Source organism: Amphibalanus amphitrite, unplaced genomic scaffold (assembly GCF_019059575.1).
Source record: "Amphibalanus amphitrite isolate SeventyFive unplaced genomic scaffold, NRLGWU_Aamphi_draft 001815F_arrow, whole genome shotgun sequence".
In the NCBI taxonomy this organism is placed as follows: domain Eukaryota; kingdom Metazoa; phylum Arthropoda; class Thecostraca; order Balanomorpha; family Balanidae; genus Amphibalanus; species Amphibalanus amphitrite.
Window position 1 is genome coordinate 37,400 of NW_024883308.1, and position 13,099 is coordinate 50,498.

Sequence of the window (13,099 nt, forward strand, 5' to 3'; positions counted from 1 at the left end):
CGTCGAATGATATACTTTTTAGCTTGCTTAAGTGTACTTTAAGTTTTTCTTAATTTTTAACCCGCGCCCCACTGGGTGGGGTCTGCGTATAACACGCCCTACTGGGGGGGGGGGGGCTCTCCACAGCCCCCCTCCTAACTCCGAAACTACTGGGCCGATCGTCAAATTCAAACGGCGTCTGATAGCCCCGGAAAAACTGTCGAGCGAAACCTAATTTCATTGACCTCGAGGTCACTGATGACGTCACAGGTCAGGTCAAAGTAAAAATTATTAACATTTTGGCTTGTTCCCATTTTGGGCTCTGGCCGCCGTCTTACAGGTCAGATCAGGCTCGTTTTTGGTTTCCACACTCATGAACAGATGCTCTAGATACCTTGAGGGTACCAAACTTGTACTCTGATTTTCAGGTCAGGGTCAGGTCATCACAGGTCACGGAAATATTATATCATGCGTCGCTCACGTGACACATGTTTTATGGTCCATTTAGGCCATAGATTTCGAATTCGATGTCGTCTGTGTCATTCGAGGTCATTTTGAGTCGAATTTAGCTTAGGTCAGGTCACTTTCAGGCCAAATAAGGTCAAATCCTACAGTAGAAATTTTTCAACAAAAAATGTGTCTATTGGATGCAGTTTGAGCTCAGAAACACGATGGTGCTATTTATATTGGTGTACGATGTCAAATAGGTACTGTAAATTGATTTGAAATATTAAAAATTGTGAATTTTTTGCAATAATGCGTATAACTTGGCCATTTTTGAAGATATTTAGCTAAAACTTACTACCCGGCAGGCGGTGGGCCTCCCGGCCACCTTCCGCGCGGTGGGGGGGGGGGCATTTTTTGTCCTCCCCCCTCGTATCTCCGAAACTACTGGACGGATCCGGAAAATTCAAACGGCGTTCGATAGCCTTGTCAAATTTGTCCAAGAAAACCAAATTTCATTGACCTCGGGGTCACCGATGACGTCACAGGTCAGGTCAAAGATAAAATGTTTCACCGTTCACGGGGCTTCTAGGGAAAGTGCTATAACACCGAGTAAAACGCATTTTGTCGAAAATCAGCGATAAGGCGTCAGTTGTCTAGTACATATGTTGCTATTAGAGGTCACTGGTCATACCAGGTCAGGTCACAGGTCAGGTCACAGGTCAGGTCACCGAAGGTCACCAAGGGTCACCACATGAACCCAACTTTACTAAGGCTGTGCGATGCATGTTTTATGGCCAGTTTTTCATTTCCAACTCAATGGTATTGGTTATAAGACCATCAGGTACGGTTTAGGTCACTTTCTGGTGGAGGTCAGGTCAAGGTCATGTCAAATTAGGTCAAATTTCAAAGTTTTGCATAAAATGGGTATCCATTCGATGCAGCTCGTCACGGGGAGTCTAATGGTGGTCTTTGTTTTGCGCTACGAGGTCTAGAATTGAAAAATTGAGTTTGAAAATTTGACGTCATCAATTTTGAACAGTTTTTTTCGCTATAACTTGGTAAAAAAAGAGGTATTGATCTCAAATTTGGTATGTAGATAGAAGGCGCTAGGGACTATCACACATATTCCGTTTTTTTTTTTCGAAATTCAAAAAACTTTTTGGATTTTCTGGCTATTATATTCAAAAAATCTATTTTTTGATCTTTGGGGGTCAAAATCCAAAAAAGTCGAAAAACTGAAAAAGCAGTTTTGTAGCTTTCTTGATTCCACACCTTTATGTCTAATCATTTTTCTGTATCTCTAAAACTGTAGGCCTGACAGCTCTTCCCGCGAAACTTTTTTTTGGTCGAAAATGGCAAAAATGACGTCACTCTGACGTCATTAGCGGCCAACCTATCATAGCCTTTGGAAAAATTTTGGTCACCATGTGCGCTAGCTACTCCCGAAAGGGTACTGAAAGTTTGGTGACGATCGGCGCAGCGGTTCTCGAGATATATCGAAAAAAAAACTTAAAGGGGGGGGGGGGGGCAAAAAATGCCCCCCACCGCCTGGAAGGCTAGAGTTAGTCATAGGCATGCGTTCTGTCACATATACATATTCCGGTTTTTTCGAGAAGTCAAAAACTTTTTGAAAAAAAATATAGAATTATAAATTTTGAATATTATTATATTAAATTTTCAACATTTTCAAAATTTTCAAAATCCGAGATAGCAGTTTGATAGCGCAGTCAATTCTGAGTCCTCTCATGCAAAGAAATTGGATCTAGCTTATAAACTGAGCTCTTGGGAGCGATTGCCGTGGTTCAATGTTTTGCGTCGAAATCGGCCGAACATGACGTCACTCTGACGTCATTTCCGGCCGACCTATGGTAGCTACGAAGTTCAAATTTTGACACAAGGTGTCAAATTGATGCCGACGAAGGTACTGAACGTTTGGCGTCGATACGTCAAGTGGTTTGGAAGTTATTGCAGAAAAACGGGAGGGGAGGCTATAAATAGCCCCCCCAGTGGGGCGCGGGTTAAGTAAACTTTAATCAATTAATTAAGTTCAAGTCAACCAAATTGCATCATATCGCACATCATTCGATTCGGCTGATCACCAAGAACACAATGACACCATTTTTTAAGCTCTAGCGTCATCATGTGCCAAGTTATTGGTAAAAACGTCATTTGACCTCAGTTGACCTCATTTGACCTGACCCATGGATAAGCACACCAAACAAAGGAGCACCAAGCGACCTGCTGTTACGTGCTGTGGTTTCAAAGCACAAAAAGGATAGGATAGAACAAAGCGGATATCTCCAGTATTTTCTGAATTTAGTATTTTCCCATATAGGCTTAACATTACGACGTAATGACCTCTAACTGACCTCAGGTCAGTGACCTCAAAAAACCCGAACTATATGTTTTACAACTCGGTGACCTTAGCACATCCTGAAAGTTTGAAGGAACTCAGTCTAAAACTGTGAGTTGGACAGGTCCAAAAAGAAAATTGAAATTTGACCATGACCTTGTACCGGTTTTTCTGACCTGGTGACCTGACCCAAGGTCACCCGGACCTGAAATTTTCAGGTCATATGTAAGAATGCTGCCCCATAGGCAATTGCCGTTTTTACGCTATCTTCGAAAAACCTTAGGGGGGTCGCATCGACCCCCCCCCCCCCTGCCAGGGCGAGGGTTAAAGGGACCATCCCACATTAACATTAGTTTTGAGTTGAGATAGCCAAGTTTGCGGCCAGGCTCAGAAATCACCATTTATCCTGGTCGCAACCCCCGCAGCTTTATGGTGTTCAAGAAATTTCTTCCCTTTACTTGCAGGGTGGGACCAGCTTAGTCCCTATCTCTTAACCATTAGCGGTTTCTTTGATGACGTCAGCAGTCATTTCAACGCCCGCCATTCCTTGAACCCGAATTTTACTGACCTTGAGCTCCCTTTTTTATCAACGTGTCCGTCGTCGGCGCTGAGAAAGCCTATTGATTTTCATTTTAATTTGAATATTAGAAGATACCCACCACTGGAACTTGGACTGATATTATACCAAGGCCGAAGATGATCAAGCTGCCTGCTATATCTGGAGCTTGGTGTTCAACTTCAACATGGAATAAAAAACAAAATATCAAAGCAAACTGGATATGGTAGTGCAAGTTAAAGTCCAAAGAAATTTGAAGAGCTGACAATTGACATTAATTCTTTTCCTGCAAGGTTTCCATATGGAGATCACACCATGAAGAAATAGTTTTGATGTTAACAGTTGAAAGGGGATTGATCTTCTGGTTTTGACGAAAGACGCTGCTGTCTTTGGAAAAGAATGTCGGCATGAGGTGCAATTGTGCTTGTGAAGTGGTTATAACTGGTCTTTTCACAGTATTAAATTAAATGTGCCGTTGCAGCCAAGTGTGTTATCATGTAAGGTAAAATCAAACTACAATATTGGTTTTACGAGCATTGAGAAGGCTGGTAGGTAACACCCAGGTAACACCTGCCTGTGCTCGTAAATCATGCTGCCAAAGTATTCTAAATTAATTTTATCATACACTTTTGTTGTCCAGAATGGTTGCACTATTGTTTGGTATCATATTATTCCATGTTTATATTATTCTTTGATACCAAAATGTTCTTTGTTTTATTATTGTTCTTTGTTTCTTTGTTTCTTTGTTTGTTTGTTTTATTATTGTTCTTTATTTTTGGTTTTTATTGTTTGGTATCTGTTGTGTTGCCTCTTCACTGTGGCCTCGTGAGAGGCGGGCGGCCGAAAACAATCACCGGAACTGCCGGACATGTATTCTGGCCGCCGCACAACAAGATACCAAAAAACCACGTGACCAACGCCTACGCCGCCATCACCGGAAGTCCACCCCGGACTTAGTAGTGGGCCGATGCCGTGACTAAACACAAGACGAGAGGGCGGTGAGCGTTCTTACAATCATAGTGCCTATCAAATAAGAAACTGAGCACGACTACAACGCGTGGGCATGAAACGTCTACATTTTACAAATCACATTGGCGCCGGTTCGGAATTTGCAATCAGCTGACACGACTTGGGTCTTCCCTAAAAATAACAAAGCAACCTCGCACAATTCTGGCGCAGCTGATACGAACTCTGAACAGCGTAACTAAATTCACGCCACAACACCACCCCTCTCTTTGAGGGAAAACACACCGTATGAAAACACCCAGGCACAGGTACGGTGCTGAGCTTAACTGTACACGCGCAAACTCGCCTAACCTACGGCGAGAAACGCTTCCGCGGCCTACGCACCCTACGGCTGCGGCGCGGGGCCGCATGCTCGTCAGAGGCGGCACCGACTGGCGCCGCTGGGACAGGACTGGTACCCCTGGGCGGCTCGGGACACACATCATCGGTAGGAGCGGGGTCCACGGTCACAGGGGCTGGGTCAGTAGGCTCGGGCTCGCCCCCGACTGGGTAAAAGGTCACCGGCACCTCGCGATCAGCTTCCCCCGGGCGGCCCGGTACCAGGCGCCTGGCATGCACCCGCTCACCTGTGGCCAGCCTGTAGCTGACCGGACCGGTCCTGCGGCTCACCTGCACAGAGCGCTGCCCCTCGACCCGGCCCGTCCCGGGCTTCCGTGCTCGCACCCAGTCGCCAGCTTCCCATCGCGGGGCGGCCGTGGCGGTGCGGTCATACCGGGCCCTGTAGGTCTCCTGGTACGACTGGTGATGCTGCCGGACAGCTCGATCCTCGGCAGCACGGCCGGACGGGGTCACATCGGACGGGGTCACATCGAGAATCGTCCGCGCCTCCCGCCCCCTCATCAAAACAAAGGGCGACACTCCGGTCGCCGGGTGGACCGTGACCCGGTACTCACCCAGGAACTTTCTGACAAACGTCGAGCGCGGCTCCCTCGCCAGGCGAGCCGACTGGATGGCTTCCTTAACCGTCCGGTTCAGCCGCTCGACCATGCCGTTGGTCTGCGGCGAATAGGGCGAACTAAACGTCTGTTTGACGCCCATGCGACCCAAAAACTCGGCGAGTCGGCCCGACCGGAACGCAGGGCCGTTATCTGACAGTAGCTCCAGCGGCACACCTTCGCGAGCGAACACTGTCTCCAGGAACTGGCAGATACTGTCTGCCGTCGCGTCCTGGCAGAGCGCGACCTCCGGCCACCGGCTGTACATATCGACGAGCACAATGCCGTAGCGCTCAGACGACGGACCTCTCATGGGACCGATCACGTCCACCATGAGGCGCTGCCACGGTCCATCTGGGAGTGGGATGGGCTGGAGGGGCGGCCTCTCCCTCCGCACGTGCCCATCGTGCTGAGAGCAGACCTCACAGCTCTTCAGCAGGTCACGCACCTGCCGGTCCAGGCGCGGCCACCAGAAACGCTCACGAAGCCGCTGTTTTGTGCGGACCACCCCCTGGTGGCCCGCGTGCGCGTTAGTCAGAACGCGCTCGCGCAGCGCCGCTGGCACCACCAGCCGGTCACCGCGGAGCAGCAGCTGGCCATGTACGGACAGCTCGTCCCGTACCTGAAAGAAACCAGCTGCTCGGGGGTCAACGTCCCTCTGGCGGGGCCACTGCCCGGACACGTACCCACGGACGACGCTGAGACACTCGTCGGCCGCCGAGGCGTCACTTAGCTCCTCCTCAGAGATGGCTGCTGCCACCGTCAGAGCTGCAATCTGGAGATCGTCATCATCCGGCCACCAGGTCTCGGCTACCGGCAGCCGTGACAGGCCGTCGGCCACGGTGTTCCGCTCCGAGCGGACGTACTCAACGTCGAAAGAAAACTCGAGCAGGCGGGCCTCCCACCGCGCGACACGCCGGCCGACGCGCGTGGAACCCTTGGGACCGAAAATAGTACACAGAGCCTGATGATCCGTGCGCAGAGTGAATTTCCGCCCCCAGAGATAGTGGCGAAACTTCTCACAGGCCCACACCACGGCCAGCGCCTCCTTCTCCACAGTGGAGTAGTTACGCTCGGCCGGAGAGAACGACTTAGACGCGTACGCGATGACCCTGGGCGACCCCGAGGCGTCGATCTGCGTCACACACGCGCCTGCTCCGACGTCGCTGGCGTCGGTCGTCAGCACCGTGGCGAGCGCGGGGTCGAACATACCCAGCGCCGGTGACTGACGGATGGCGTCCTTGACGCGCTGGACGGCGCTGGACAGCGCCGGCGACCACTCGAACTTGTCAGCGCGCAGCGCAGCTCGCAGCGGCTCGACCAGGTCCGAGTACCGCGGCATGAAACGGGCGTGGTAGCCCGTGGCTCCCAGGAAGGCGCGGAGGCCCTTCTCGTCCTGTGGCTCTGGAGCCTCCAGCAGCGGACTGATCCGCTCTGGGTCGATCTGCACACCGGCCGCTGAGATCCTGTAACCGAGGAAATCAATGTCACGGCAGCCGGTGGCACTCTTGGACCAGTTCACTTTCACACGGTGGTCCTCCAACCGCCGCAGCACCTGCTTCAGGCGAGCGTCATGCTCCGCCTGGGACGGTGCGTGGATGATGATGTCGTCGAGGTACACCTCCACCCCGGGGATGCCCTCCAGCATCGACGTCATCACCCTCTGAAAACAAGGGCCGGCACTCGCCAGACCAAAGTTTACACGGCGGAACCGGTACAAACCCTTGTGGCTGACAAACGTGGTCAGGTTCTGGCTGTCGGGATGCAGCTCCAGCTGGTGGTACGCGTCCTTCAGGTCCAGCCTGGAGAACATCAGCGAACCACGGAGCCGATCGAGAACGTCCTCAATCCTCGGGAGAGGATGACCATCCGTGATGACCGCCTGGTTCACCCTCCTCATGTCAACGCAGAGGCGGATGGCACCGTCCCGTTTCCTGCCAACGACCAGTGGTGAGATCCAGGGAGACGCGCTCACCTTCTCAATCACGCCCTGGGCCTCCAGCTCATCAATCCGGGCACTCACTGCGTCCAGCACAGCCAAAGGCAGGCGGCGCAGTGGCTGGCGCACTGGTGGTACCCCTGGGTCAACTGTCACTCGGTGCTGGTACCCAAGGATAGCGGGTTGGGCCCCCGGAGAGGCTGGTAGCTCGTCAGGAGGGCTGGTGGGTTGGGCAGGCTCAGGAGAGGACACACAGGTGGGGTTGGTGGACACACTGCACACACGGTTGCCCACAATACAAACATCAAACACTTCCATCAGGTCAAGGCCCATCAGAGCGCGTCCTGACGGCACAACATACACTTTGACCAACTCTGTTTTCCCCCGGCATGACACATGAACACTTTTCACCCCCAGCACATTTAGCACGCTCCCCCCGTAGGCACAAAGGCTCTCCTCGGCTGCCCCAAGATCACCCTGCACAGAGTCCCTCGGCAGGATGGAAACTGGAGACCCTGAGTCCACAGTGAAAGTTACCTTGAGCCCCTCTACCTCAGCATCAAGGGTCAGCGGCACGGCACTAGCCCCAACAGCTAGCACCTGGACACTAGAAACCACACTAGCACCGCAGTGCTGGGCAAAGTGGTTGGTCTTACCGCACTTGGAGCACTTCCTACCGAACGCTGGGCAGCTGCGGTCACCTCTGCGATGTCCAGGGCGCCCGCAGCCCCAGCACTCAGGGCCTGCTGTCTGCTGCTGTGGTTGCTGCCGTCTCGGCTGCTGCTGCCTCCCCTGCGGAAGCTGCTGCCGTCCTTCCTGCTGCTGGGCTGGGACCGGGCCGGAGCGTCGGCGTCTGGACCCCCCTCGCTGAAACTTCTGTGGCTGCAGGGCCTGGACAGGCACAGGCACGGCTGGTCCCTCGATAACCCTTGCTTCTCGTTCAGCAGACTCCAAGGTGTCGGCCAGAGTCAGGGTCTTCTCCAGAGTCAGACCTGACCCTTCCATGAGAAGCCGCTGCCTCAGCTTAGAGCTCACGGTCTTCTCAATCACCTGGTCCCTGATAAACTCGTCCATCTGGGCACCGTACTCACACGTGCTGGCCAACTGGCGCAGCACGGAGACCCACTGGCTGGTGGTCTCACCTGGTTGCTGCCCCCGGCTGCGAAAGCGGTAGCGCTCAACACAAACATTCTGTTTGGGAGCGAAATGGGCCTCGAGGCGGCGCAGGCACCATTGGAAGTCGTCCTCGCTTTCCAGCTTCTCCATGGGTGGCAGATTCTCAAACACCCGCTGCCCCTCCGTCCCTAGACAAGTCAGGAGGACAGCTTGGCGACGTGCGGGAGGGAAAGCGTCACCTCCGACCGCACACAAAAAGTTCTCAAACATCCTGACCCACCGAGGCCAGGGAATCGCCGGCTCAGCTCCAGCGGTGGGCAAAAACGGCGCGGGAGCCGCCGCGAAATCCATGGTGAAAAATCACTGTTCGAAGTCCTCAGTCGCCACTTTGTTGTGTTGCCTCTTCACTGTGGCCTCGTGAGAGGCGGGCGGCCGAAAACAATCACCGGAACTGCCGGACATGTATTCTGGCCGCCGCACAACAAGATACCAAAAAACCACGTGACCAACGCCTACGCCGCCATCACCGGAAGTCCACCCCGGACTTAGTAGTGGGCCGATGCCGTGACTAAACACAAGACGAGAGGGCGGTGAGCGTTCTTACAATCATAGTGCCTATCAAATAAGAAACTGAGCACGACTACAACGCGTGGGCATGAAACGTCTACATTTTACAAATCACATTGGCGCCGGTTCGGAATTTGCAATCAGCTGACACGACTTGGGTCTTCCCTAAAAATAACAAAGCAACCTCGCACAATTCTGGCGCAGCTGATACGAACTCTGAACAGCGTAACTAAATTCACGCCACAACAGTATCATTATATCCATATTATTCCACTCTCTTTAACCCTCGCCCTGGCAGGGGGGGGGTCGATGCGACCCCTCCCTAAGGTTTTTCGAAGATAGCGTAAAAACGGTGGCGCTGCGCGCCGCCAAATTTGGCACAGCCTATGGGGCAGCCTTTTTACATATGACCTGAAAATTTCAGGTCCGGGTGACCTTGGGTCAGGTCACCAGGTCAGAAAAACCGGTACAAGGTCATGGTCAAATTTCAATTTTCTTTTTGCACCTGTCCAACTCACAGTTTTGGACTGATTTCCTTCAAACTTTCAGGATGTGCTAAGTTCACCGAGTTGTATAACATATAGTCCGGCTTTTTTGAGGTCACTGACCTGAGGTCAGTTAGAGGTCATTACGTCGTAATGTTAAGCCTATGGGAAAATACTAAATTCGGAAAATACTGGAGATATCCGCTTCGTTCTATCACTTTTGTGCTTTGAAACCACGGTACTTAACAGCAGGTCACTTGGTGCTTCTTTGTTTGGTGTACTTATCCATGGGTCAGGTCAAATGAGGTCAACTGAGGTCAAATGACGTTTTTGCCAATAACTTGGCACATAATGACGCTAGAGCTTCAAAAATGGTATCATTGTGTTCCTGGTGATCAGCCGAATCGAATGATATGCGATATGATGCAATTTGGTTACGTTGAACTTAATTTATTAATTTAAGTTTACTTAAAATTTAAGAAAAACTTTAAGTACACTTAAGCAAGCTGAAAAGTATATCATTCGACGCGCCTTGACGTGCTGAGTTCACTGGTGCTTTTCTTTTTGCTCTATCTTAATTAGATCAAAAGTTATAAGCGAAAAACTTATGACCTGTTTTTAGCGAAATTTTTACATTTATACCCCCCAAAACCCCCCTATTGCTTGAGACCTCTGTGACAAACAAATATTTATAGTTTTTTGATAGTTTGGATTCTTGGCTTGATTTAGCAGATCAGCTGTGAACCTTGACTTTGAAATCACATAAATGTCATGGTACCCGAACGAATCCTCGCATGACATTTCTTCGTAGCACAATTTTTCGTCCGCATTTCTTCGTCTACAAATCTTCGTCGGTGCATTTATTTGTCCCTCTTACTCTTGCATATATTTGCGTTGAAGAAGAAATGCGAGCCGATTTTCATATACCCTGATGCGAGACAGAGTAATGCGATACGAATAAATGCCCTGACGAAGATTTGCAGACGAAGAATTGCGACACGAAGAAATGCCATAAGCAGAATTATCCTGGAATCCTTTATTGGCCATCATATATTGACCTTGATAAGATAAACGTATCATTCGCGCAATATTTGTCGCACTTTGATACCAAACTATTGCTTCCAAATGCCGACGTAAAGAAAACCTTTATGTGACGTCATAGAAGCAGCGGAGTTCCCAAAAAGTAAACAAAAATAAAAGTCTTATATCTCGAAAACGGGTGAATATTTTCCGGTAAAATTTGGTAGATGTTCATTTCCGCTCTTTGTGATTCACGCTACATCACTTTTATGCCAATTCATTAACTTTTTTGAAAGTGGGAGGGTCCCTTTAAATCGGTGAGCAAAGGGGTAATTATTCATATGGTGTTTAACCGCCCATCATTCCAAGGGTGACCAATCACCAATATATAACTAGGCATTAATGATTTCAATAACGAATTTGTTTGGAAATAGATAGCGTATATTTGGCTCCTTGTCACACAGAAATTAATAATCACGTTTGAAGAAAATAGGAAATCAAACACCCCTGAGTAACAAAACAAAACCCAACCAAGCATCCATAAGATCACACTTTGTCTCATTGTTACAGCTCAGTGAAACATAGGCGTTTGTTTATCACATAGACAGCATAGAACAAGACGGGATTCGCGCCAAGGGCCGTCCCTTTCCTTCCGATTAAGATTAAGTGATTATATAAAGTCCACAAGGCACACAGTGACTAGACCCATGTTAACATATTGAACCTGTTGGTATGCCGCTCACTCGGGCTTGACGTAACGGCCAGAGAACAAAACCAGACCGACCTCGTTGTCAACGATAGCGAAGAAGAACGGGTGGTTGGCAAAGAACTCGAACTGCTCCATGGGCATGCATCGCATCATCATGATCATGCCCGTGGCGGCGGCCGCTTCGGCGCCCTCCTCGTTGACCTCAATGAAGGCCTTGTGGACTACCTTGGACACAAAGAGGTCATTGTTGCCCGATATCTTGGACAGGTCCGCCGAATTGAAATCAAACAAGTAAACGATGCCCAGCTTCTTCAGATGGTCTTCGAGGTTGTAGGACGCTTCCAACTTAAACTTGGGGATGCTGATGGTAGTCTTTTCACTGTGCAGCTTCTGCATGATGGACTGGACCGGTGTGTTGGCAAGCTTCTCCTCCAGAGCCTTCAGTCCGTCCTTCTTGTCGGGCAGCAGCAGCAACATGCTGAACCGCCGGCCCTCGTACGGCAGCTCCAGAGCCTTGCAGCCGAGGTCGGAGAGCACGCCGCAGTTGAAGCGCTTGCCGTCCATGAACATCATGTCTGTCTTCACGGCGCTGTCTGGAGTGACGAAAAAGTCCTGCTTCTGCGTCACCTCCTTGTCAAACTTCTCTTGCCACGAGCCCTTGAAGTAGATGGCATTCACCAGCACCAGGCGCACAAGTGCGTTCAGGGCACTCGGATCGATCAAGTCCTTGATTTTCCCTCTCGTCAGTGACTCCACGTCATCATTGATCAGTTTGCTTGTGCCGGCCGCGTCTGCAAAGTCCACGCTCTTCAGCTCGCTGAGGTACTGGTTCTTCATGAGCTCGAGGTAGCTGTCCAGTATCTTGTAGGAGTTCTGCACGTACATCTTGTTGGCGGTGCTGAGTGTGACGTTCGGCGGGTCGTTCAGCTTGGCCAGCACCTTGCCGTAGCCGTCGTGGAGCGACGCGGCGTCCTCGGGCAGCGCCAGCGCCTGCCGCAGCTGGAGCGCCGTGTCGCCGCCGGCGCCGCCGAAGGCCATGGACAGCGCGGTGGCGATGCTGAACGGCGACAGGAACACGTTGTCGTCGCCGGCCGCCTCTGTCAGCACTCGGTACAGCCGGGAGGCCGCCTGCGTCTGGTGGCTGGTCACCGGCTCCATGGCGCTGGGATTGGTCTGAACGGACGGGCACGAGTCGAGACCGAGGGTCGGCGCGGCGAGCAGCAGCAGCAGCAGCAGCAGGGGAGCCGGCGCGGCGCTCTGACACCGACTAGCACCGGTGGCGGCCGGGACTGGTGGTCGGCGGCGGCGGCGGCCGGCCCGCGCCAGTCTGATTCACTGCCACAGACACGTGTCGCTGTCGTATAACGTGGGCGGTAGCACCGCACCTGCGGGCCGGCAGCCGCCTTTTGTTTGGGCTGGCCCGACACTGCCGTGCCGCTGTACTGTGCGGAACACGACCACGCCTCTCACACACTGCAAGTACCACCCAATTCAATGGCGGCCCGCCGCTATCCGCCACCGGTCGCCGGCCGGTCCGTCACTACACCCAAAGCCACAGCCCGAGAGCTGCCGCACTACGGACTGGTCTCCGGCCTTGGCTTTGTATCACGCCTTCTCCAGCGACTACGGCCAGTGGCGACATCTACTCAGATTTCTGCAGCTGCTCGCCACCGCTGAGTTGTTGCGCAATGATACATACATGGCGTCACTGATTGCTACACTGGAACTTTGCGTAAACATTTTTATCAAGCAAACATGTTTTTATAATAGGATTGCAGATTCAAGTAGGGCGTTGCAAAACTACTGTATAAACATACTCAATTTCATCATACACACGTGGCAAGGAAAACAGGGTAGGTGAGGCGAAACCTCGGGTAGAAAAAAGACCTTTTTCCGTTAATGGTTCAACTGCCTGGGCATAGGAAAAGAACACCTTTTTAACGTTCTTCATGTTAACCCACGCCCTG

General features: G+C 51.5%; 2 protein-coding genes across 2 annotated transcripts; both read right to left on the reverse strand.

The window, feature by feature from the left end:
- Positions 1 to 4,190: 4,190 nt before the first annotated feature.
- LOC122375309 (uncharacterized protein K02A2.6-like) lies at positions 4,191 to 8,702 on the reverse strand. Its single transcript, XM_043354620.1, has 2 exons — positions 5,047 to 8,702; positions 4,191 to 4,995 (listed from the first exon to the last, which is right to left on the reverse strand). Exons 1-2 carry the CDS (start codon positions 8,700 to 8,702, stop codon positions 4,653 to 4,655), a joined length of 3,999 nt encoding a protein of 1,332 aa, XP_043210555.1. The 3' UTR covers positions 4,191 to 4,652.
- A 96-nt stretch (positions 8,703 to 8,798) lies between these two features.
- Positions 8,799 to 12,717, reverse strand: LOC122375310 (leukocyte elastase inhibitor-like). The gene has a single exon (XM_043354621.1). The coding sequence runs from the start codon at positions 12,288 to 12,290 to the stop codon at positions 11,163 to 11,165; it is 1,128 nt and encodes a 375-aa protein (XP_043210556.1). The 5' UTR covers positions 12,291 to 12,717; the 3' UTR covers positions 8,799 to 11,162.
- Positions 12,718 to 13,099: the final 382 nt, after the last annotated feature.